Source organism: Chelonia mydas, chromosome 3 (assembly GCF_015237465.2).
Source record: "Chelonia mydas isolate rCheMyd1 chromosome 3, rCheMyd1.pri.v2, whole genome shotgun sequence".
In the NCBI taxonomy this organism is placed as follows: domain Eukaryota; kingdom Metazoa; phylum Chordata; order Testudines; family Cheloniidae; genus Chelonia; species Chelonia mydas.
Genome location: NC_057851.1, coordinates 46,026,605 through 46,052,244, shown reverse-complemented (window position 1 = coordinate 46,052,244; position 25,640 = coordinate 46,026,605). Strand labels below are relative to the sequence as shown.

General features: G+C 43.4%; 2 protein-coding genes across 15 annotated transcripts in view; one reads left to right on the top strand and one right to left on the bottom strand.

The window, feature by feature from the left end:
• Positions 1 to 25,640, top strand: part of DST (dystonin) — a 462,719-nt gene that overhangs the window by 55,581 nt on the left and 381,498 nt on the right. For 5 of the 13 annotated variants that reach the window (XM_043542402.1, XM_043542401.1, XM_037894239.2 and 2 more), the window contains exon 4: positions 17,810 to 18,017. In XM_043542402.1, coding sequence (XP_043398337.1) covers positions 17,810 to 18,017 — 208 coding nt within the window. Of the gene's footprint in view, positions 1 to 17,457; positions 17,670 to 17,809; positions 18,018 to 19,803; positions 20,691 to 25,640 lie in introns of those variants that run through there. The other 8 variants (XM_037894242.2, XM_037894241.2, XM_037894240.2 and 5 more) reach the window with 4 other exon arrangements.
• Positions 2,983 to 17,458, bottom strand: LOC122464963 (E3 SUMO-protein ligase ZBED1-like). Of its 2 annotated transcripts, XM_043542422.1 has the most exons (3): positions 17,310 to 17,389; positions 16,677 to 17,050; positions 2,983 to 7,445 (listed from the first exon to the last, which is right to left on the bottom strand). In XM_043542422.1, exon 3 carries the CDS (start codon positions 7,043 to 7,045, stop codon positions 5,288 to 5,290), a length of 1,758 nt encoding a protein of 585 aa, XP_043398357.1. In that variant the 5' UTR covers positions 7,046 to 7,445; positions 16,677 to 17,050; positions 17,310 to 17,389; the 3' UTR covers positions 2,983 to 5,287. The 2 variants fall into 2 exon arrangements, with proteins under 2 accessions (XP_043398357.1, XP_043398356.1); XM_043542421.1 differs by lacking the exon at positions 16,677 to 17,050 and having other exon boundaries at positions 3,075 to 7,445; positions 17,310 to 17,458.

The window sequence follows — 25,640 nt, the reverse complement described above, 5'->3', positions numbered from 1 at the left end:
CAGGAGCCTTATGAAAATATATTAATTTCCTAAAATTATTATTCAAATATTAATTTTTATTTCACAATTCCTTTTATCTGTTTCATTCCTTTATTTCTGGTCACATTTATCTGTTGCCCTTAAAGAACTTGACAAAATAAAGGCAAAATAAAAAAAAAGTGTTAGTGATTCCCCGTTAGTTCAATATTACTGAAATATAAATAATACAGGACTAGATTAAAGTTTTAGCCTCAGCCCGGAGTGAAGGGCAGCGTATAGTTGTGCTTTCAGCTGATAACCGACAGCCTCACGCTGCATGAAGGGTCCCCCAGTGGTGGAAAGTCTGTTCGGAGGGAGGCTGTGAAGGTGCAAAATGCATACAGTAACTGCTCCATAATGAGCCTTGAGCCAGCACAACTCCAGAAGTAGTGACACTCCCAAAGGATGGGGTGCTTGCATTGATTCAATACAGTCCCTGGACAGCTTCAGTCAGCCAGAATTAAAAGCTGCTCTCCCCTAACAGAATCCCCACTGGAATAGCAGTACATAACCCACCTTCTTTTTGGAAGGCTAATCATTGAGTGTGCAGTTTCTCTCTCTAACATCTGGTGCTACTGTGCCTCAGTTTCTCTGTGGCTGGTTAAATGGATTTTGGTAATTTTGATGCTTTGGATCTCCCTTCCAGAGGGAAAAAAAGAGCCCAGATGAAGGCAAATCCAAATGAAACAAGTTCTTCTACCTTCAGGGGCTTTCTCAATTGGCTTGTCCTCCTTTAGCAAATAGCTTTTTTGACCCTCAGGGCAGAGGTTTCTGCACTACCTGCCTGTGAGCATTATGAGGCATCGATCTACAAGCTGCAGCCCTGGACCCTAAATCTTGGGGTCTGTCCTAAACCCAAGATTACCTTGCTGTATAGTTTCCCTAGAGCCACTTGCAACAGTACCCCTCTATGGTTAGACCTTTTATCTGGCCTTTCTCAAGCAGTCCTCTGTGAGGCCTTGCCCAGGCTCTGTCTCATTCTTCCTCCCCACAGGGAGCCTTTCCCCAAACCCTGGTTACAGGAAAACTCCTTACAGCCCTCTCCCTTGCTGAAAACAGGCTTCCTTTTATATGTCCCAGCAGACCTGGCTCTCAGTCAGTTGTTCTTAGTCACATGGTTTCAGAGAAAAACTCAGGCACAGCTCAGAGTTGAGAATTGAATGCTTAAATGCTTGTTAGCCCCGAGACAGTCCCACATGGGAAGCAGCTGCCCAGAATTTGTGTGTGCAGTTTGCATCCACCTGTGGTAGTGAAGGTGTATGGACCCACTGAGATCAACCATGCGCTTCTAATGCAAGCGGAACTCCTATTAGATTTGCCTGTGCATGGACTACAGAATTGGATGTGTAAGGAGTTAGATATATAATGAGAGCTATGCTAATTCAGTATTTCACCACTGTTCAACAGTAGACACCACAAATAAGCCTTCAGTCTAATGAGCAGAATGAATGCATAATCAGAGGCATAGAATAAAGCAGCAGTATCATCTTGATCTGTGACCCCATCAGCTCTCAAGCTAAGCAGGGTCAGGCCCTGGTCCTCATTAAATCTCTAAAACTAAGTTGAGCAGGGATGTTCCTCGTCAATATTTTAATGGAAATCCTAAGGTTCTTCACTCACCTGCCTAAAATATTGTGTATTATTATAATTATTGTTTCTCAGTTGTATAGAGCAAGGTGTTTTACAGATACATAATAACTAAAGTGACTATATATTTTGGTTTGATAGGACATCCTGATTTTTCATATGCTGTTCTGATGTCCAAGTAACTTCTTTCAGGACACCTGAAATGTCCTGTTTTTTTTATTGTATCACTTTTTCATCATACCTACAAAATGTTTATTTAAGACTTATTGCTATGCCAAGGGGAATGTGCTTGCTGGGACAAACAGTCCAGTGGAATGACTTTTGAGTGTGATGAACAGTGGCTGGGGTGAAGGGAAAAGTTGAATGAGTGTAGACTCCTATCAAACCTGTTCTTTTTCTCAAAGAAAATGTTAGACACTTGGTCAGTGTTTCATGATAAACTCACTCAGAAAACCAAGGTACTGGAAAAAAATTCTCCATACTGAGAAATAAGCATAGGTTGTGTTGAGTCAGAAACTAGCAGTAGCAATACCAGTCCAGCACACATTTATAGGTGTACATTTGTAGGACTGTTTTAATACCTAGACAAATCCTTTCCCCCAGTCATCCCAGTTTTATTTTGAAAATATGGTCACTTCAGTAATAGGACAGTTGTCCTGAAGAGTTTATACACTAATGAGATAAAATACATGCACTTGCTGAAAGACAGCTAATCAGAAGACATGCAAAGGGTGCCATGCCCCCACCTGTTCATCTCCATAGCTGAAAGGGTTGGACCCTCCTTACATGGGTGGTCTGCCTCCACTGTAGGGTTACCAGTGCAGGATGACTGCCATGTTTCACCCCAGGAGTGGCTACGTTTCAGTGACATGGGGGGAGGGAGCAACATTTCTAATCTCTCAGGATGGAAGGAACTCTAAAAGTATTATTACTATTATTTAGGGCCTTAAGCGTGGGGTTTTGAAGCAGAGAAAAACTGAAAAGTTTGTCAGGGCTCAGTCTAGGAAACAGAGAACCCCGTGGGATTAGCAGGAAGACAGTAACTCAGCGATGAGTTAGAGCTTTTTTTTCCAGAAAGCAGCTATAATAATAATTAATATAATAAAATAATAATAAATATTCATAGCACCTATATTTCAAGCGCTGTACAAACAGTAACAAAAATACTATAATCCTTACAACACACTTGAGATTATAAATGAGAAATAAGGACTATGAAGCAGAGAAATTAAGAGTGAAATCAGGATGATAAAAACCGATGATCTAAAAAAATTTGACTTTTTTTAATATAAATTGGGGATTTTGTAATTTAAATTGGATTTTTAAAAATTTAAGTATTTAAAATTAAATGTGAAGTTCCAACCTATGTTAAGGTCTAAACTTTTAAAAATCTTTTAAAATAATTTACATTAATGTTGGGATTCCCTCCAAAACTTCTTTCCAGTTGGCTTCCCAAAAACTCCAGTTCAACTCCACGTTTCATCACACAGGTATTTTTATTTGGCATACAGCAAAGCTATGCTGTGTTGCTCAGACTCAAGTGTAGGAGGTGGGTATAGGGCATACCACACATCCAAAGTTACACAGAAAACCTCTTCCTTTATATACATGTACACATCACATTGCATTTACTATACTGTGCATCACATTTTGGGATTGACTTGGTTACTTTGTAGAAACCAATCCCTGTACAGCATGCTCTTTCCATGCATTCATGCATGATCTGACCTCTACCTTATCTTACATTTAGGCTCGTTTATTAATACCAGGATGTTCCTGCTGATCTTAGCTAGCTATCCTGACTCCAGCATAATGATTGTTATGGCAACTTAACCTTCCCAATGATGCCCACTAAGAAGTGAAGCAAGATACTTATGTCAAGTCAGGCCTGCAATTAAATGTGAAAATAATATTGATCAGTACACGTTTGCTGTCAAGTTTTGAAGAAATACAACACACTGAACTGGTGGAAATCATTGGTTAAGAACCTGGAACCACAGGTTTTTGAAGTACTGAACCTGTTTTTGACAGTAAGTGTAGAGAAAATATTTTAAACATTTCAGTTTATTCATCTGGTTCAATTCAATTACGTGTTCACTAAGAACGTAAGAATGGCCATACTAAGGTCAGGCCAATGGTCCATCTAGCCCAGTATCCTGTCTTCTGACAGTGGCTAGTGCCAGATGCTTCAGAGGGACTGAATAGAACAGGGCAGTTATTGAGGGATTGATCCATCCCCTGTCATCCAGTTCCAGCTTCTGGCAGTCAGAAGTTTAGGGATACCCAGAGCATGCAGTTGCATCCCTGACCATCTTGGCTAGTAGCCATTGATGGACTTATCCTCTGTGAGCTTATCTAATTTTTTTAACCCAGTTATACTTTTAGCTCTATAGGAATGTGTGGCCATCCCTTCCCGTCAGTCTTGGAAAGAGGCCACACCCCCTCGGGCTCGGGTCCCTACCAAGGCAAGGGTTATTGGGGCAATTAACAGTCTCTAAGACCCCGGGTGTCTAGCCAGGGTCAGGTGACAAACAGTCCAGGGCCATGGTCTCAGGTGGGACAGGGCAGAAAGTCTAATGAGCTCAGGTCGTCAGGCAGGGTGGGGCACCAAACAGTCAAGGGGGCTCAGGCCCTCAGGCAGAGCAGAGTACAAAACACACGTCCTGATGTTCTGGCTCTTGCGGACAGCAGACAAACACAGGCCTCTTGGCCTAGAGTGGGGAGGCTGCCACCCCAAGGGTGGGATTGGGAGCAGAGGGGTAGGGGAATCTGGGCCCAGCCCAGGGCCCTAACAGTGGCGTAGTGTTCAGCCACTGGATCAGTGGGGATTCAGCTGAAACATGCTGACCTGGATTCAGGCAACGACACAACCAGACGATAGTCTAGTGTTCCAGGGCTACTTCCTACATGCCCTTAAAGTGTATCTGTGGCTCGGGGTCGTCCGCAATCTCCCTGGGGTATACTGCTAATGGCAGTCCTAGCAGCTCCTTGGTGTCCCTGGCGGCAGACAGCTCTGGCAACTTCTCCAGGTCCTCGGCACTGTAGCAGTCTCTGTCTGGCTCGATACACAGCAATGGACGAGAGACATCCATCACCTCCAGCGGATCCAACCCAACTGAGCTTCAGGCCCCACCATTTATACTTCCTGTCCTTACCCCTCTGCTTCCGGAGGAGTGGAAGGGGGTTCCTCCCTGTCAGTCTCGGAGAGGGGCCGTGCCCTCTCACTATAGGCCCTGAAAACATCCTCTGGCAACGATTTCCACAGGTTGACAGTGCATTGTGTGAAGAAGTACTTCCTTATGTTAGTTTTAGGGCTGTGAAATTATTAAAAAAATGAATTGCTATTAATCACGAGATGAAAAAAATAGTTGCAGTTAATTGCAGTTTTAATCGCACTGTTAAACAGTGTGATTAAGTGGATGTTTTCTACATTTTCAAATATACTGATTTCAGTTACAACACAGAATACAAAGTGTACAGTGCTTACTTTATATTACTATTTTTGATTACAAATATTTGCACTGTAAAAAAGATAAACAAAAGAAGTAGTATTTTTCAGTTCACCTCATATAAGTACTGTAGTGCAATCTCTTTATTGCGAAAATGTATAATTATTTTTTTACATAACTACACTCAAAAATAAAACAATGTAAAACTTTAGAGCCTACAAGTCCACCCAGTCCTACTTCTTGTTCAGCCAATCGCTAAGACAAACAAGTTTGTTTACATTTACGGGTGATAATGCTGCCCACTTCTTATTTACAATGTCACCTGAAAGTGAGAACAGGCGTTCACATGGCACTGCTGTAGCCGGTGTTGCAAGGTATTTACGTGCCAAATATGCTAAATGTTCGTATGCCCCTTCATGCTTCGACCACCATTCCAGAGGACATGTTTCCATGCTGATGACAGGTTCTGCTCGATAACGATCCAAAGCAGTGCAGACTGATGCATGCTCATTTTCATCATCTGCCACCAATGGAAGGTTGATTTTCTTTTTTGGTGGTTCAGGTTCTGTAGTTTCCGCATTGGAGTGTTGCTCTTTTAAGACTTCTGACAGAATGTTCCAAACCTCATCCCTTTCAGATTTTGGAAGGCACTTCAGATGCTTAAACCTTGGGTCAAGTGCTGTAGCTATCTTTAGAAATCTCATATTGGTACCTTCTTTGTGTTTTATCAGATCTGCAGTGAAAGTGTTCTTAAACTGAATAACATATTCTGGGTCGTCATCTGAGACTTCCATAACACTAAATATATGGCAGAATGCGGGTAGAACCACAGAGCAGGAGACATACAATTCTCCCCCAAGGAGTTCAGTCACAAACCTGCAGGGCTCAAGTAGTGTTTCTAGCTTTTGCAGTTTTTCGAAATCCTTACTTGTTGGCACTGATAGTTTTTGCTTTTGAAGAGCTAATGTGGCTGTGATAGCAGCTTTATTGCAAAGCAGGTGCTGAACCATACCCAATGTGGAGTTCCATCTGGATGAAATATCTTGAACAAGAGGTTCTTGTTTCTGTCCCTTTGCAGCTTGTTGTATTCCTAGCTCTGTACTGTTAATTGGACTGTGTTTGAAATGGCCCACAAGTTTTCTACATTTTTCCAGTATGTTTTCAAAACCACCATCACTGAGTGCGACTGTAATGGATCGTTGCAGACTATGAGCGATACATGTCATGTGTTCAAAAGGCAAACAATTGTCTGCTGCTATCATATTATGTGCACTGTCAGTGCTAATTGTTGTTACTTTTTCCTGAATATTCCATTCTTTTGCAACATCCAAGAAACACTCTGCACATGATTCAGCATGTCTCTCTTCAGTATGCATTACTGTTAAAGCAAATGACTGCAGTGTCCATGAAGCATCAATCAGGTGTGCCGTGACTCCAAGATAGTTGTGATTGCTCAAGGATGTCCAGTGATCACCAGTCAAAGCAACAGCTAGTGCATTTTTCAAAAGCTCCAACTTGGTAGTCTTCTCGTTGTTATATAGATCATGTATTCGTGATGCAATGGTTCCTTCAGAGGGCAAGGTGTATAACTGATTGGAAGATGCAATTTGAATAACATCTCTTAGCCCTCTGTCATTTACAATGTTGAGTGGTCTGCAGTCCATAGCTATCCACTTTGCAATAGCATTGGTTAAGGTGTTGTACTTTGTTTGGTCCATGGGCTTGTAGCGATCCTGAAACTCTGCAAGCGTACTCTGTTGCGGCTGGATGGATTCATTTGCTGTTGGTGGGTTATCTGTAGCACAAGAACTGGAGGCAAAAGCATGTTTAGCACGTAGGTGATACTGCAGACTTGAAGTACTTCGATGGTATTGGAACTCAGCCTTGCAATAGCTACAGATAACCGTTCTTTTATCCAGAGAACCATCCGAAAATTTTTTAAAAATAAACCTCCCATTCAAAAGACCTGATCTTTTGCTGCTTTGCTCCATTAACTTTTTCTGATATTTAATCACTCTGGAGCACAAGAACACAGTAGAACTGTGCCAATTTCTGGAATAATTCAATAAATTCTGTATAATCAATATATATTTGTGTCTTTGCTGTTGATATGGAAAGATTTTACCTCAGGATTTTAGCATTCAGTAGGGGAGTGAATTGTGCAGGAGGCTTTTTTCCCCTGCTGCTGCTGGATTAGCCTTTATTATTTATATACACTATTTTGTATGTGTCTCCTTTACAGGAGTCTTGGCTCCTTGAAGGGGTAAGATTTTTATCTGAGAAAGTCAGTATTCTGGAGCTGGGAGAGGTGTGAGTTGTGCAGGAGAAGGGTGGATTCTTGATGCTGCTCCTGTTGGGTTGGGTTTCTTCTGAGCTTGTCAGGCTCACCTCCTGTCCAAAGAGGAAGAGTTTCATCTTAGAAATCTGCATTCATTGTTCGGGGGGACAGGGAGGGTGGACTGGGGAGGAGGAGAAGAGGACAGGGAGGAAGCAAGTAATCGCTTGTGCAGGAGGAGGAGGAGGGAGGTGTCCTGCTGCTGCTTCTGGAAGGGTGGTTTCTGGTACTGGGCTCATCAGGCTTCCCTGCTTTTAGAGAACTAGGTAGACTCCGTTCAGCTGAGTGAGCCCTTGTCTGCAAGGGAGGGTGGATTTTACTGCAGGAACTTGGCATGTGCCAGGGGAGGAGAGGCTGATGCAGGGAGGCTGAGCTCACCAGGCCCCTGTTCTCTATGTGGTACTCCTCACTTCCCCCTCTCAGGAGTCCTGAGCAATCCCCTTCAGCAGCAGGGCCGGCCTTAGGGAAAATGGCATCCTGGGTGTACTTGTATTTTGGTGCCCCTGGCCGCCATGGGCATCCCCCCATTACCCTGGCACCCATGGGCTCCCCATCCCTCCATTACCCCTGGTCCGCAGGGGTTCTCCAACCCCCCATTACCTGCAGGCCCTGCTGCCTCCCCCCAGTGCTTAATTTGTATTGAAAGAGGTGCCAGGGCTCAGTCCCGGACCAAATTAAGCACTGGCTGGGCGGCAGGTGCTGGCTGGGCACCCAGCTCTGAAGACAATGCTGCTGCCAGCAGCAGCCCAGAAGTAAGGGTGGCATGGTATATGGTGTATTGCCACCATTACTTCTGCACTTCTGCTGTGGCTCGTGGTGCCTGGCACTCAGCCTGCAGCTCAAGGTGGGTTCCATATTGTTACCCATGGCCATCTCGCAGCCCTGTAGTCACTCCTGCCTCACCGGGGGTGCCATTTCAAATTCTGCTTTGGCATGAGTGTGTGTGTGTGTGTTGGGGGAGGAGGGGAAAATGTGTGTTAGGGGAGCCCTGTCTCTTTAAGCAGAGCACTCAGGAGCCTGAACGCTTTTTCAGCCAGCCGCAGCTAGTGTCAGCAGCACTCACTCCTGAGCCAGCAGCGGCAGCAGACAGACTCACCCTGTTCCCGGACCCCAGCTCAGCAGCAACTGGGTAAATGGGGGGGTATACCCTGACATCAGCCCCTTCCACCTCCTGCTCCCACTCTACGGAGCAGACAGGAGGCAGACTCTTGGTCTGGAGCAGCTTGGCCAGGGGCGGCTCCATGTGGGGCGGGGAGGAGGCAAAGCAGCAATGGAGCAGGGCGGTGGGAGAAGAGGCACCTCTGCCCCAGAGGAGAGGCAGCAGTGGCGCTCCCCGGGTGGTGGCCCCCCACACCCACACCTAAGCCCAGCCGTGTCCAGCAGGGAGGGGATGGTGCAGGTGGCGGGGGGCCGGTCTCCTCTCTCCCCCCTGGAAGGCTTTTAACTGACTCTCCCAAATCACCCACAGACTAGAGGACCGGGTCATGATTGATAAGTGCAGCAGGAAGAGGGGGAGATGGCTGGAGACACAGAGGGATGGGGTCCTGTGGCAATAGTTCTAAAGTGCCTTTTCCCTGCTTTGCGACCTTGTGTCTGCTGGCTATTGCCCGTACCCCTCCCCTCATATCAATAGATCGTTGTGGGGGGAGGGAGCGCATCTGGTCTGCATATTATGGAGTCTCTTGTGTCCGGCTGCCTCCTGCTGGCTGCCACAACCAGTGCCTCTCTCCCCACCGGGCCGCCGCCAAGTCCCATCTCCAGAGGTGTGTCAGTAACTCTTGTTAAAAAAAAATGCGTTAATTTGTTTTGAGTTAATTTCATCCGTTAATTGACAGCCCTAGTTAGTTTTAAACCTGCTGCCTATTAATTTCATTGGGTGATCCCTGGTTCTCATGTTATGCAAAGGGGTGAATAACACTTCCTTCTTAACTTTTTCCACACCATTCGAAACTTTATAGATCTCTATCATAGTCCCCCTTAATCGTCTCTTTTCTGAGATGAACAGTCCCAGTCTTTTTAATCTCTCCTCACATGGAAGCTGTTCCACACCCCTATCATTTTTGTTACCTTTCTCTGTACCTTTTCCAATTTTAATCTTTTTTGAGCTGGGACGACCAGACCTGAATGCAGTGTTAAAGGTGTGGGCATACCATGGATTTATATAGTGGCATTATGGTATTTTTTGGTTTTATTATCTCTCTCTCTTCTAATGGTTCCTAACATTCTGTTAGCTTTTTTGACTGCTGCTGCACACTGAGCAGATGTTTTCAGAGAACTATCAAAGATGACTCCAAGATCTCCTTCTTAAGTGGTAATAGCTAATTTAGACCCCATCATTTTGTAAGAAAATTTGGGATTATTTTTTCCAGTGTGCATTACTTTGCATTTATCAACATTAAATTTAATCTGCCATTTTCATAGAATCATAGAAATTTAGGACTGGAAGGGACCTCAAGAGGTCTTCCAGTATAGTCCCCTGCACTCAAGGCAGGACTAAGTATTCTAGACTATCCTTGACAGCAGTGGAGGATTATCACATAGGCCAATAGGGCCAGTGCCCAGGGTTCCCTGCCAATTTAGGGCACCTGGAAAAGTCTCCCCCTCCTGCAGCCCTGGAGTTGCAGTGGGGTCGCTGAGCTTCTTTCGTCTCGGGGCTGCAGCGATGGGGGCTGGAAAGGAGTGAGTGGGGGAAGGGGCGGAACAGGGTGGGGTCATGGCTGCGGGGGAAGGAGTAGAAGGGGGTGGGGCTGTAGGTGAAAGTGGGCGGAATAGGAGCAGGACCACAGACCCAAGGGGTGGGACGAGGCCACAGTTCTGGTGCCAAGGCCCCCACTTGCTCCGGATCAGGGCCCCAGGAGACCTTAATCAGTCTCTGCATGACAGGTATTTGTATAACCTGCTGTTAAAAACTTCCAATGACGGAGATTCCACAGCCTCCCTAAGCAAGTTATTCCAGTGCTTAACCACCCTGACAGTTAGGAAGTTTTTCCTAATGTCCAATCTAAACCTCCTGTGCCACAATTAAACCCCATTGCTTGTTGTCCTATCCTCAGAGGTTAATGCCAAAAAATTTTCTCCTTCCTCCTTCTAACAATCTTTTATGTACTTGAAAACTGTTACCATGTTCTCTCTGTCTTCTCTTCTGCAAACTAAACAAACTCAAGTTTTTTCAATCTTTCCTCATAGTCATGTTTTCTAGACCTTTAATAATTTTTTGTTGCTCTCCTCTGGACTTTCTCCAGTTTGTTCACATCTTTCCTGAAATGTGGTGCCCAAAACTGGACAAAATACTCCAGTTGAGCCCTTATCCGTGCAGACTAGAGCAGAAAAATTACTTCTTGTGTCTTGCTTACAGCACTCCTGCTAATACATCCCAGAATGATATTTGTTGTTTTTGCAATAGTATTACATGCTGACTCATATTTAGCTTGTGATCTATTGTGACCCCCTGATCCCTTTCCACAGAACTCCTTCCTAAGCAGTCATTTCCCCTTTTGTGTGCAATTGATTGTTCCTTCCTAAGTGGAGTATTTTGCATTTGTCCATATTGAATTTCATCATATTTACTTAAGACCATTTCTCCAGTTTGTCCAGATCATTTTGAATTTTAATCCTATCCTCCAAAGCACTTGCAACCCCTCCCTGCTTGGTATTGTCTGCAAACTTTATAAGCGTGCTCTGTATGCCATTATCTAAATCATTGATGAAGATATTGAACAGAACTGGATTCAGGACCAATCCCTGCAGGACCCTACTTGATATGCCCTTCCAGCTTGACTGTGAACCACTGATAAGTACTTTCTGGGACCAGTTTTGTTGCCCGTTCACCCTATTTTGTGAGATCCCTTTGTAACTCTTCACGGGCAGTTTTGTAGTTAACTATCATGAGTAATTTTTAGGGCTGTCAAACGATTAATCACCGTTTTAATTGCACTGTTAAACAATAATAGAATACCATTTATTTAAGTATTTTTGGATGTTTCCTACATTTTCAAATATATTGATTTCAGTTACAACACAGAATTCTAAGTGTACAGTACTGACTTCATATTATTTTTTAATTCAAATATTTGCACGTAAAAAAGGTAAAACAGTATGAAGTGAATTGAAAAACACAAGTATTATAGTCCAATCTCTTTATCATGATGTTCTGTCTCTTGCGGACAGCAGACAAACGTATGCCTCTTGGCCTAGAGTGGGGAGGCTGCCACCCCAGGGGTGGGATTGGAAGCAGAGGAATAGGTGAACCTGGGCCCACCCTACTACACCAGGACCCAGCACAAGGCCCTTACAGCGGCAGAGTGTTCTGCCACTGGGTCAGCGGGGATTTAGCCGAAACATGCTGACCTGGATTCAGGCAACGACAGCCAGACGATAGTCTACTGTCCCTGGGCTATTTCCTACATTCCCCTTAAGGTATACCTGTGGCTCAGGGTCATCGTCTGTCTTCAGTGTACAGTGCTCACTTTATATTATTATTTTTGATTACAACTAACTGTAAAAAAGATAAACAAAATAAATAGTATTTTTCAGTTCACCTCATACAAGTATTGTCGTGCAATCTCTTTATCGTGAAAGTGCAACTTACAAATGTAGAATTAATTTGTTTTACATAATACTGCACTCAAAAATAAAACAATGTAAAACTTTAGAGTCCACAAGCCCACTCAGTCCTACTTCATGTTCAGCCAATCGTTAAGACAAACAAGTTTGTTTACATTTACAGGAGTTAATGCTGCCTGTTTATTTACAATGTCACCTGAAAGTGAGAATAGGCGTTCACATGGCATTGCTGTAGCCGGCGTTGCAAGGTATTTATGTATGCCCTTTCATGCTTCGACCACCATTCCAGAGGACATGCTTCCATGCTGATGATGGATTATGCTCGATAATGATCCAAAGCAGTGTGGACCGATGCGTGTTCTTTTTCATCATCTCAGTCAGATGTCAGCAACAGAAGGTTGATTTTCTTTTTTAGTGGTTCAGGTTCTATAGTTTCCGAATTGGAGTGTTGCTCTTTTAAGACTTCTGACAGCATATTTCACACCTCATCCCTTTCAGATTTTGGAAGGCACTAGAGATGCTTAAACCTTGGGTCGAGTGCTGTAGCTATCTTTAGTCATCCCATATTGATACCTTCTTTGTGTTGTCAGATCTTTAATGAAAGTGTTCTGAAATCAAACGACATGCTGGGTTGTCATCTGAGACTCCCGTAACACAAAATATATGGCAGAATGCAGGTAAAACCACGGAGCAGGAAACATACAATTCTCCCCCAAGTTCAGTCACAAATTTTATTAATGCATTGTTTTTCTGATGAGCATCGTCAGGATGGAAGCATGTCCTCTGGAATGATGGCTGAAGCATTAAGGGGCATATGAATGTTTAGTATATCTGGCACTGAGTGGACCTGTAGGCTCTAAAGTTTTACATTGTTTTGTTTTTGAGTGCAGTTATGTAACAACAACAAAATCTAAATTTGTAAGTTGCACTTTCACAATAAAGAGATTGCATTACAGCACTTGTATGAGATGAATTGAAAAATACTATTTCTTTTATCATTTTTACAGTGCAAATAGTTGTAATAAAATAATAATATAAAGTGAGCACTGTACACTTTGTATTGTGTGTTGTAATTGAAATCATAGAATCATAGAATCATAGAATATCAGGGTTGGAAGGGACCCCAGAAGGTCATCTAGTCCAACCCCCTGCTCGAAGCAGGACCAATTCCCAGTTAAATCATCCCAGCCAGGGCTTTGTCAAGCCTGACCTTAAAAACGTCTAAGGAAGGAGATTCTACCACCTCCCTAGGTAACGCATTCCAGTGTTTCACCACCCTCTTAGTGAAAAAGTTTTTCCTAATATCCAATCTAAACCTCCCCCATTGCAACTTGAATCAATATATTTGAACACATAAAAACATCCAAAATATTTAAATAAATGGCATTCTGTTATTGTTTAACAGTGTGATTAAAACTGTGATTAATTTTTAAATCAGGTTAATTTGTTTTGAGTTAATTGCTTGAATTAACTGAAATTAATTTACAGCCCTAGTAATTTTGTACTATCTGCACCCCTTTTCCAGATCATTTATGAATATGCTGAACAGCACTGACCCCAATACAGATCCTTGGGGGACCCCACTATTTACCTTTCACCATTCTGGAAATTAGCCATTTATTCCTACCCTTTGTTTCCTATCTTTTAACCAGTTACTGATCCATGAGAGGACCTTCCCTCTTATCCCATGACTCGTTACTTTGCTTAAGAGCCTTTGGTGTGGGACCTTGTCAGAGGCTTTCTGAAAGTCCAGGTACACTATATCAACTGGATGACCCTTGTCCACATGCTTGTTAGCCCCTGGAAGAACTGTAATAGATTGTATCAGAGGGGTAGCCATGTTAGTCTGGATCTGTAAAAGCGGCAAAGAGTCCTGTGGTGTCACAGGACTCTTTGCTGCTTGTAATAGATCGGTGAGGCATGATTTCCCTTTACAAAAGCCATATTGACTCTTCGTCAACATATCATGTTAATCTATGTGTCTGATAATTCTGTTCTTTACTATAGTTTCAACCAATTTGCCTGGTACTGAAATAAGGTTTACCAGCCTGTAATTGGCAGGATTGCATCTGGAGCCTTTAAAAAAAAATTGTGTTATACTAGCTATCCTCCAGTCCTCTGATTCATGCAATAGTAGTTCGCAGTTAGTAGTTCTGCAATTTTATATTTGAGTTCCTTCAGAACTCGTGGGTGAATATCATCTGGTCCTGGTGACATATTACTGCTTAATTTATCAATTTGTTCCAAAACTTCCTCTACTGGCACTTCAGTCTGGGACAGTTCCTCAGATTTGTCACCTAAAAAGAATGGCTCAGGTGTGGGAATTTCCCTCACATCCTCTGCAGTGAAGACTGATGTTAAGAATTAATTTACTTTCTCTGCAATGGCCTTATCTTCCTTGAATGTTCCTTGAGGGTGCAGTGGGTCCACTGATTGTTTGGGAAACTTCCTGCTTCTGGCATATTTTAAATAAACTGTTTTTGTTAGTTTTTGTTGTCTTTTGCTAATAGCTTTTCAAATACTTTTTTTGGCCTGGATAATTATGCTTTTACACTTGACTTGCCAGAATTTATGCTCCTTTCTATTGTCCTCGGTATGATTTGACTTCCAATTTTTAAAGGATGCCTTTTTGCCTTCTCACTGCCTCTTTTACTCTTTTATTTAGCTATGGTGGCATTTTAAAAAATCTTCTTACTTTTTTTTTAATCTGAGGTATAAATTTAGTTTGTGCCTCTATTATGGTATTTTCAAATAGTTTCTGTGCAGTTTGCAGGCATTTCGCTCTTGTACTGTTCCTTTTAATTTCTGTTTAACTAGCTTCCCCATTTTTGTGTAGTTCCCCTTTCATAGTTAAGAAACCAATTGGAAGTTGAGAAAGCGGGAAGGCTTGTTTTCCTCTTCCAGTCTATGAGAGGATGAGATATACTAGTTCTAAAATCTTGAAGCACATGGTGACCAGAAACAATCTTTTCAATTCACTAATTACAGATAATATTTCCTTTGGTTAATAACTCAGGTTTAAACGCAAATCATATTCTGAGAAAAAAAGTTTATATATTCAGCACATTTAGGATAGTTTATTTAATTTAAAAATTAAAGTGCACAAAAACAGCAATTTAAAGTGAATTTGAATTTCTAGCCAAATAAAACTTGACAAAAATTACAGATAATAATTGTCATCTGGGACACAAAAAATTAATCATTCACCATTTTGTAACATCATCAAAATGTAAAAATTAAGCATCTGAATAAATGCTGATGAAGTGAGCTGTAGCTCAAATAAATTTGTTAGTCTCTAAGGTGCCACAAGTACTCCATTTCTTTTTGCGAATACAGACTAACACGGCTGCTACTCTTGAAACCTTAAATACATGTTTATCCTCCTGGTTATCAAAGAGAAGTACCAAATTTAGTGTAAATGTTATATTTAGTTGCAAATCGACATGTTTTAGTGGTTAACAACCAATGAGAATCAACCTTTCATTTGCAATATAACTAAAAAGTACAAATGTACAATATGATTACAATCAGAGATCAAAATCAAGATTTCCTGCTTTTTGATTTAATTAATTATTAAAATAGGTGATTTAAGTCTATCCAGCCTGGGGTCAATCCTCTCCCCTTCTCCACAGCTGTGTGAGGAAGCTGAAACCGCTGCAGAAACTGGTGAAGGCCCAATGTGTGTAGGGGGAATGGGATATATGGACCCCATGCATGATGGACGTGGCTAGTTGGAAACCATGGAGCTGAGGCCCTTGAGGACTTCTTTTCATGTTAGTTTCAGAAAAGTCTTTGAAGCTAAGGTCAGGCCAGGAGAAACTGAACTCATGTCAACACAAAATTATCTATTAAACCTCTTGTCTGCCAGGAATTGACTAAACTTCCTTACCCCTGCAAGGGGTGCACATAAACGGTAGGGATAGGGCACCCGTACCTCTACTCTGTGTCCTTTTGGGAAGAATTCCATTTTCCATCAGTACTACAGGATTTCCCCTGCACCAACACCAGTTAGACAGAGAATCATAGCTCTGATTAGATCTTTGAAGCTTTCTGACTCCCAGCACTGTTCAATCTCCTACACCATCATGTTTTAGTGAACAATGCAAGCATTTAGTGAGAGAACTGTTCAAAATTATTGTTTTGAATTCAGTATTTTTTCTGTAAGTTAACAGATGGACCTGTACAATGATAGAAAAGGGAACTAGAGTACACTTAAATATGACCACCCACTAATGTTTGTTCACCCTTTATTTAGAGGATTATTTAACTGTGTAGGATTGCAATTTAGGCTGCAGCATAAAATTTTCATTGCATTATTCAATCATTTATGATTCTGGGTTGTGCAGTTTTGATTTTTAAAAAATACCTAAAATGCCAATCTAATAATAATATATCTCGTCAACCAATGCATGATTACAGTGAAAACTATCGAAAAACATTTAAGAACGTGAAAGAAAAATTATCACCAATAATAATTGAGCCGCAATAAATTATGTTTTAATTCAATAGGGGCACATCTCAAGCCCTTCTAGAGGAGGCAGGCGTCCAAAAAACCCCAAGTTGAAAATATTAGCAGGCATTTGTATCGTCACAGTTTCCTGATCCAAGAAACAGTGGAGTCTAGAAGGGCTGAAAATGGACTCTACAAAATAAAGAATACTAATATATAAGAAACCAGATTGAGAATAACATGCCACGAAAAATTATTGCCACTAAAATCATACCCTGGGTTGGAGCCAGATTACACAGCGCAAGGACTATTGTAAATCTCCATCTTGAATCAGCAAGTATAGCCATTGTTTTCCAACCAGGTGCACTGGCAAAGCCCCAAACATCCTCAAGTAGGAAATGCAGAGAAACAAATAGGAAGGCACACGATCCCGCATCAGCTCCCCAGCACTTGTGTGCGAGGGTCGATCCTGAAGATTTGTTTACCAAATCACCAAGTGTAGACTAAACTGCCACCATTTAAGCATCTCATTTTCCCACTTCCTCTAACAGGGTAGGGAATCCAGAAATGGCACCGCCGGTTCATGTCCCTGCACTGCATCATTTTTATTCCCGGCAGTGATCCGGTTCTGCGTAGCTGCTGTCTGCTCTGTTTATTAGGAAAGATAAACAGGCATAAAGGATATAAACGGAGATCAAACGTTTGTTTACTGAAGCTGTCTCAGCGAAGAGCTGCTGAAAACCGCCATTTGTGCACCCAATGATTGGAGACGAGGCCGTTCGGAGAAACACACATCCTCTCTCCTTCCCTCCTAATCAATGCATTTTATGTGGGAATTGGCTACTCTGATTAGAAAACTAGGGCTAGAAAAGGGAGTCCCGGAAGATCGCGGGTACCGGAGACTTACCAGGGTGTGGTTTCGGAAACCTACTTGCAGTAACAAAGGCTCAGCATCCTGCGTTTGTTGGTGGGGTTTTTTTTTTTAGACAGAGTTACATTAATGATTTAACCAGCAGCCTGGGGATGGTAAATCTCTTCCTTGGCCTGGCGGGGGAGCCAAATGCTATCAGTTTGTAACCGGGAAGCTTTTTGTTGCTGCTGGGTTTATTGTTGGGCAAGTCCGAGATCATTTGTGAGCTGGTTGCCTGACCGCAGGCCACACTTCTTCCGCATAAACCCTCCTAAATGCAGTGTCACTAAATCAGGATATTTTGGGAGTACCATCTGTGGAGTTACACACACATACCCATATAAATATACAACGATGGTGAGCGACCTATTTTGTTCAGTGTTTTTATTTCTCTGTGGGGTGTTTGTAAAACACTCCAGGCGGACTGGGCTGGCTGTATGGCGACCACACTATATGTTGTATATCCATGCAGTCTCTGTGTATCTCTCTTTCTGTAGAGCTCCGGAAACGCCTCCTACCGATGCTCCATGTCTTCCTCTGCGGATTTCTCCGATGAAGATGATTTCAGCCAGAAATCTGGCTCCGTGTCTCCGGCACCAGGGGACACGCTGCCCTGGAACCTGCCGAAACATGAGAGATCCAAGCGGAAAATTCAAGGCGGCTCCGTGCTGGACCCAGCCGAGAGAGCAGTGCTTAGGATAGCCGGTAAGACCAGGCTCTAGGCAGCCAGTGAGACCCACCAACCCGCATGTGCCCACACCATGGGCTTGCATGAAAGAGATCATGGCAATTATTTATGCCGAGGGGGTTGTTCATTGGCGTTGTGAATATAGCCTTTAAAAATCCTGCAGGGCCGTGGAGAAGTGACTGAGCTATTTGGCCATGTTTTCCGGTTGGGTGAATTAATGCTTGTGGGAAAGGAAAAAAAAAGGATGAAAAATGTGCAGGTGCTCCCATTAAACTTTCATGTGAAAACGCATTAGCAGTGAGCGGCTCGTTCGCAATAACTCTGATTTCACATTGTGTCTACATCTTGATCGGTGTACACAGAGGCACACTTAATTGTCTTTTGTATCTTAATGGCAGAGAGGCCACATTAAATCAATGGAGAGGCTGGGATCATCCAGCTGGGCTCTAAATATGCTTTTAGGCGGTGTATGTGGTAACAGTGTCTGTGTAGAACAGCTCTTTGTCCATGTAGGCACATTGGGGGCCGTGCCGCTTAGGAGCCCCTCGATTGAATAATGTAGGAAAGGCACTAATGTGTTCTGATATGTAGATGGTCACTTACAGTGGCAACGAATGGCATTGAAACAGGGCAGATGCCTTGTTCTCCCCAGCTGAAAATTGACAACACCGTGTAAATTAATTCTGGGGAAAGGCAGTGGCCATCTGTGTTATCCACAGAGGTTTTTTTTTGTCTCTCATCCCTTCCCTCTTCGGGGTTTATTTCAAAGATGTTTTCACCTAATGGGGCGATTGTGAGGATGCAGGGTCTCGGACCCTGTGTGGGGATGGTTGGTATAGCAGCCAAAGGTCTTTGCTCCCCATCCCGCTGGGTAATCGCTGCCCTTAGCCGGTGTAGTGTGAAAAACTGCTCTGTCTTCATTTGCACCGGCACAGTGCAGAGCCACGGTTTCTCCAGACCTTGTGTCTGGCGGAGAGGTCTCGTAGGATCCCTGCTGCTGGTACCCGGAGATGGGAGGGGCAGGCAGCAGGGAGCTGGGAATCGGGCAGACAGACAGACATCCGCGTGGGTCTCATAGGAGTCCTCGGAAATTCAACCGACTACGCCCTACCACGCGGCTGCCCCCTCCCCCCGGCCATGGGGGCAGAGCACCCAGGGGCTTGCGCTCGGCCTGGGTGAGGGAGGTAGCAGGGGGTAGGGCCGGACTACGGGCTCTGAGTTGATGGCGAGGCGGGGATGGTTTGGGCACCACGCAGCTGCCCAGCCCGGCTGTACATTTCTGCGAGGCGGGGGGGGGGGGGAGGCGGTCTGGAGCCTGGGTCCTGCGCCGCTCACTAGGGGCCGGGAAAGCCGCCTGCGTGTCGGGGGTGTTGCACGGCGGGGTTAGGGAGCCCGGGATGCGGCGCGGCACAGACGCCCCCGTGAGGCTTTGCAATGGGCAGGGCAGAAGGGCCCACCCCGCGCGGACAGGCGCGAGGATCCGGGGCTTGGGGAGAGGGAGGCGGGGGAGAGAGGCCGGCCGGAGGCGCAGGCGCAGTTGGCGCTCCCTGACACGGCGGCGCGTGTGAGCGGCGGGGACACCTGCTGCAGCAGCCGCGAGCCCCTGGCCCCGCTGTCCCCCGGGCAGTAGGGGTGGGAGGGGGAAATGGGCGCTGCTGCTGAGCATCCCTAACACGGGGGTCCCGGCCGCGGGATTCCCCACCCCCGGCGCTGCGGCGGGGGAGGCATCGCGGGCTGTGCCAGCCTCTCTAGTCCTGCGCAGCCCACGGTGGTTCAAAATAGAAACCCCCCACCCCCGCGTGGCACGTCTCGGGGGACGGGGCCCTCTGGCAGAGCAGAGGGGCGGGCGGGCGGGCGGAGGTGGCAGCTTGCTGCTGTCCTCAGGCTGTCCGGGCTGGGGCGGAGGGGGAAAGCGGCTTCCCGGGGGTTTGTATGGCAACCGAGACTCGGGAAAGGTCCTGGCCCGAGAAGGGTGCGCGGAGGGAGGGACCCCGGGCAGCTGGCGGGTTCTTAGCGGCACCCTACTGAGCTTTGGAGAGAAAAGCCGGGCCAGGGCCGCCGAGCCACGCACAACACGACAGCTAAACCAGAGCCAGACAGGGAGCCAGACGCCCGGGGAAGGGAGGGCACACGGAGCAATCTCCGGGAAGGGCTCCTGCTGCAGCTCTTATTCCGGCAAAACCCTCAGTGCACTTGCACAAACGGGGCCAGCAGCAGAATCGGGCCCTGCGTGATCACCCAGGAGCGATTTAACTGTCAAGAGGGGTAGAAATGTCTTCATGAAGAAGGATCCGGAGGTCACCTCCATGGCCGGGCTGTGGCGCCCATGGTGTCCTGGAGCTGCTGCAGCCCTGGCTGCCTTCCTGCTCTCAGGCCGTTAGCCGAGCGCAGGGATTTGCTGCTAATGAAATCCGAGAGGAAGCCCTTGCTATTGGAGCCACACACATGCTCACACACCGCTCGGGAGGGGGCATGGGCGTTTCCTCGGCCAGCTTGCACAGCACCCCTCCTTCCTCCCCCTAGCCTTTTTTTTTGCAGTTCCCAAGGCTTCGTGCTGTCTGCAGCCTTGGAGTGAACTGGTCAGTGTTACCCTCTAGCCATGGCTGGTTACCTCTCCCCTGGTGCTTACCACTATACCGAAGAACAGGAGTACCTACAGGCTTACGAAGATGTCCTGGAGAGATACAAAGGTACAGTAGATTAGCGCTGCAGCATGGGCCATGGGTTTATTGGGTATATGCTAATAGTGTAGGGCTTACTTTAAATAGCACTGGTGGTTGCAAGTAAACAAGGGTCAGAATCAGATCCTCTGGATATCTGCTATTCCAGTCCCCTACCAACAAGAGTTTGAAGTCGAAGGTACTGAAACGTCCTTAGACAAGAGCCATTGCCTCCTGGAGCGGGCCATTTCTTATGGAGCAGTCTGTTGATTTCTTTCACTAAAGCTCTTAAGTGACACTGTCCTTTTCTTGCTGAGTGTGAGGACACCACTGACATTTCAATGAGATTATTCTAAGACTACTGATTGATGCTTGTCTGGGGTGAGAACTAGTAAATAAAACTGTATCCTATGGTCCTAATAAATCCAGTAAAACGCACCACACCGTTTTTTGAAAGATCCTTTTGTGCTTAAAGCTCTAATATATGTTGTTCTTTTCTATAATTATGTAAGAATGACTGCTTCGTGCAACATTATGAAGCTTTTTCATTTAGTATAGGAAGAAAGATCTTTCTAATGTACATAAGATATAGACAATTCATTTTATTCTATTAGAAATGTTGCTTGTATTATTTTCTTATCCTTGATGGTATGGAAAAGGTACATAGGACACAATTCATTATTTTATATTTTAGTGCATTGTTAATATTAAACCTTAATTAAGATCAGATCTTAAACATTGCTTTGATCTAGTTTTTAACAAGAGATGGAATTAAACATACTGAATCTTCATCCTGAAAATAGTCCCTGTGTGTACATTGCAGCATATTTGGTATTTGCTGTTTGGAATGCTTTTGCAATACCTCGGGCCCTGATGGGCTAGGTGATTTCAGTTTTATAACAGAAAGTCTTGACTTTGTGATTTTAAGATACCCAACAATAAATTTCCAAAAAGTTGTAAGGGTGTTAGCTACTGAATTCCCACTTAGTTTAATGGGAGTGGCATAGTTAAAGCAGTTTTATTTGGAGATGTGTTAATTTTATTCTATCCTGATTGTTAATGGTAAAATTAAAAACAAAAATTAATTATCTTCAAATGAGATTTATTAGGTCTGAGAGTGCCTGATTCAGTTGTAGGTCGTGTATCATTAACACTATTGACAAATGACTCCTTTGTGTCTATTGTGTCAATGTACCTAGGGAGCATGTATGCTATTTCTGTAATAAAATTCATTAGAACATTTTAAAGGAGAAATAATTATTATGTTTATTAGATCCTTTAAAAAAGGAAATGCTTGTTCCACTCTATTTTTCATCATCAAAAGTGATTTATACACATTTCTGACTAATTTTTTTCCAAATGTTGATTTTTAAAGCAAGCAGGCTGTGTTCAGATTATCAGATCAAAAGTGCTGAAAACCCTCAAGTGTATTTATTTTTTGCTGCTGTGATTTAAAATTTAGCTGAACAGATTTAAATTAATTTTAAAAAACAACAACAACAACAGCAAAAAAACCCCACCAAATTTGCTCCCAGAGACAGATCTGTAGGTTTCAGTCTAGTTTATATAGTCACTTGATAAACACAGGACAATTCATAATGGATATATTATTTTAGGGCTTGATCCTACCGACCTAAGTCCCCTGATTTCAATGGTAGTTTTGCCTGACAAAGGGCTACAAGGTTGGGCTACCTATTTATTTTTTTAGTGTATTCTGTAATTGTTGAAGTTTGCTACCTTATCTGTGGGGAGGGGGATTGGACACATTCATATTGTATTTTAAAATATGGAAAACTCCTTAAAATGTTTTAGTAAGCATCCAGTTTCTTTTGCTTTCATTTTTTGGTGGTGTACTTAGCTCATCAATATACTGTACTTGGCAGCTTGTTACATTCAATCACTAGGAAAAACGGTAAAGATTTTAGCTTGTTTTAATGATGAAACATTGAAAAACTGGAAAATACATTATTTTCCAATGTGTTTTCAAGCCGGTTATGATTTCCCATCAGAGTCCCAGTAGTATGACTTCACTACAGTGATTGTTATCCTGATGACTTGCTATGGGAGCTGATCTAATCAGAAAAGAATGGCTGCAATATATGCTTTAAACAGGGAGTGCCATTTCACAAAACTTTGAAAGAAACTGCATTTGTTGATTTTTTTAAAAAAACCTAACAGAGAAGGTAATAACTTCCGTTTTTGCTTTTTCAAGGTGAAAAGTCTTAATCACTTTAATTCAAACATTTTTTTTTGCTTACAGAATATGCTTGTGTTCATTTTGGACGTTATCAGGGTGCCAAATTATCTATGCCCCAGCTGTTGAATACTGTAACTAGCAGAGTCAGCTGTAGAAAATTCATTGCCTCTCTTGGAAGGCATGGAATCATATGATGCCGTATCATTAAGAAATTCTGGCTATTTGATTTAGAAAAAAGAGGAATCGAAAAATAAGTCCTGTTAAAGTGTAACTGCAAAGTTTTGATCTTCACCTTTTTATATAACCAGGATAGACCACAGTTGTGGAAGACCTTACATAAACAAGAGCTTGATTGCTTTAACAGTTGAAACCAAGGTATCTTGTGTGCCTTGCAAATGCTGCTGTTGACCATGTCTTTAGCTGCGATAGTAAATAATTGGGCAACTGTTCACTAAATCCGAGGTAGCACAGAAGAGCTGTTTGCTGTGGGAGAAAAGGGTGTTGTGTCCTGATTCTTGGTCAGTTCAGTCTCTGAGTAGTCAGTTGTCTCTGACCATCCTTTTTTCCCCATTGATCCTTTTAAAGCTGACTCACAGCAGAATTTCTAAAGCCTTCTGATGAAAAGTAAAAAATCACCTTACCTCAGCTGATACAGAAATCATATTGAATAAAGCCACTTATTCATGGGAAACATTGCTTCTTTGTTCGTAGTTCCTCTAGAAATGGTCAAAGGCAATGCCTTTGTTGTGATGGTGGATATAAAGTATCCAGTACATTTTATACAGAAACATACAACATATTTGTCTTGTTTGTGATTTAGCATGGAAGATGCAAAATGATACAGTATAGGTACTGATTAGCATAATTACTAATAGCTATGGGTTTTGTCCTTCAATCCAGCACTGACGTTAGTGGGTGTTCCGTGTGCAGAGAAGTTGCAAAAGTGGTCTGTTTTTACCCTTTAAATTATCTTATCAACATGTCTGAAAATGAAGACTGATCAAATCAATCATCTAGTACATCAGTCCTAACCATATATAGTTAATTTGCCATGATGGTGATTAACCTGTTTTTCCATTATCATTTTGTTTTTAATGAGAATCATTTCAATCTATACCAGTGGTTCTCAAACTTCTTTTTTCGCAGACCACTTGAAAATTGCTGAGGGTCTCGGCGGACCACTTAATGATCTTTCCAGATGTTGTTTGTACCATTAGCTAACTATTGTAAAGTGCTTTGGATAAAAGCGCTATATAAAAAAAACGCTTAATAATTTATTTTTTTTGTTCTACAAATAAAAGCACACAACTCACATTTTAATCTCAGTATTCTTATCTTCCTAATGCAATGGATGTTTCCTCTCTCCCCCGCCTCAGAAGTCCCATAGCTAGGGCCGGGAAGGAGGGGGGTCTCTCCCCCGCCTCAGCAGCCAGAGCTGCTGAGGCTGGGAAGGAGGGTAGTCTCTCCCTGGCAGCTGCAGCCCTGGGGCTGGTGAAAGTCACTTCTTTCTCTAGCCGCTGCAGACCTTCACGTCCCAAATTCCCTGACCCCCTCTTCTCACCCCACTGCCCCCTCCCACCTGGCTCCTGTTTCCCCCAAGGCCACCACCTCACCTTACATGTGCGTCTTCTCCAGGGTCCAGGCACCTATTTGGGTGGGTGGCCCTTCATTCTCTCATGTGCAGCTGCCCAGGTGTGCACCTTAGAGGGAACTATTCACGGACCACCTGAATGGAGCTCGCGGACCACAGTTTGAGAACCTCTAATCTGTACATCCTATGTATATCATTTTAATTTACCAGACACTATCACTGTGAATTACTGGGATGGATTGTTCCATCTAACAAAAGTAGTTTAAATGGGGTCTATGTCTTTAAATGCATAGCTTTTGAGAAGAGTTACTTTGGTGTAAAACTGGAGTAATGCAACAGGGAATCAGGCCCTACATTTGTAATCCGTCATATTTTATTATCTTTTCTTCTCCCTCTCTTTTATGGTATGTTAATTATAAATAATTGTTTCATAAAAATGAATTTAGTTTAGTTTTTACAACTATGTAGGAAAGTTTCCTCCCTTATATCACTGTTGAGGTTGTGTCATCTAACAGCTAGTGTGTGTGTCTATTCTGAAACAAAGAGAAAATTCTTAAAACGTTTATAAATACATAGTAATTATAAAGGAACATTCTCAAAAAGATATGTTTTTTTAAATAAATGTACACAGCTTCCTGGGCCATGCAGACTCCAGAATGCCGTGGATCTTGGCTGGAAAGGAAGCTGCTCTATGTGACAGAAAATTCAGCTTGACAAGGCCATCCATAGAAAAACAGTCCTGCTGCTCTGGGGCTGGAATTTGCTGGGTGATGGTGGTGTCATGTAAATAAGTTCTCAAAACCTTCAACATTTGATTACTGCTTCCTTTAAAGTCCATATGAATGGCTGTGGAGCAAATAGATTTTTCCCATTTTAAACTGCAGTGTCTGTTCAGGGGAGGAGGATCATGGATGGGGAGAGGATGGCAGAATTTAGTACACCATCCTACACCGTCAAAGACATCTAGCATCTAATCAACTGCTTTCCTAGATCTAGATTTGGACTCTATCAGCCTCAAGAAAACTGAAGTGTTTTACTGGCCTGCTCCAGGAAAAATGTTTTTTGCCCCCTAAATTGCAATTGATGATACATTGCTAAATGTGATAAGAAAAATTTTGCTATCTTGACAGCACTTCCGTAATGCCATGATCGATGAAGAAATCACTCAGTGCATTTCTAAAACCAGTTCTGC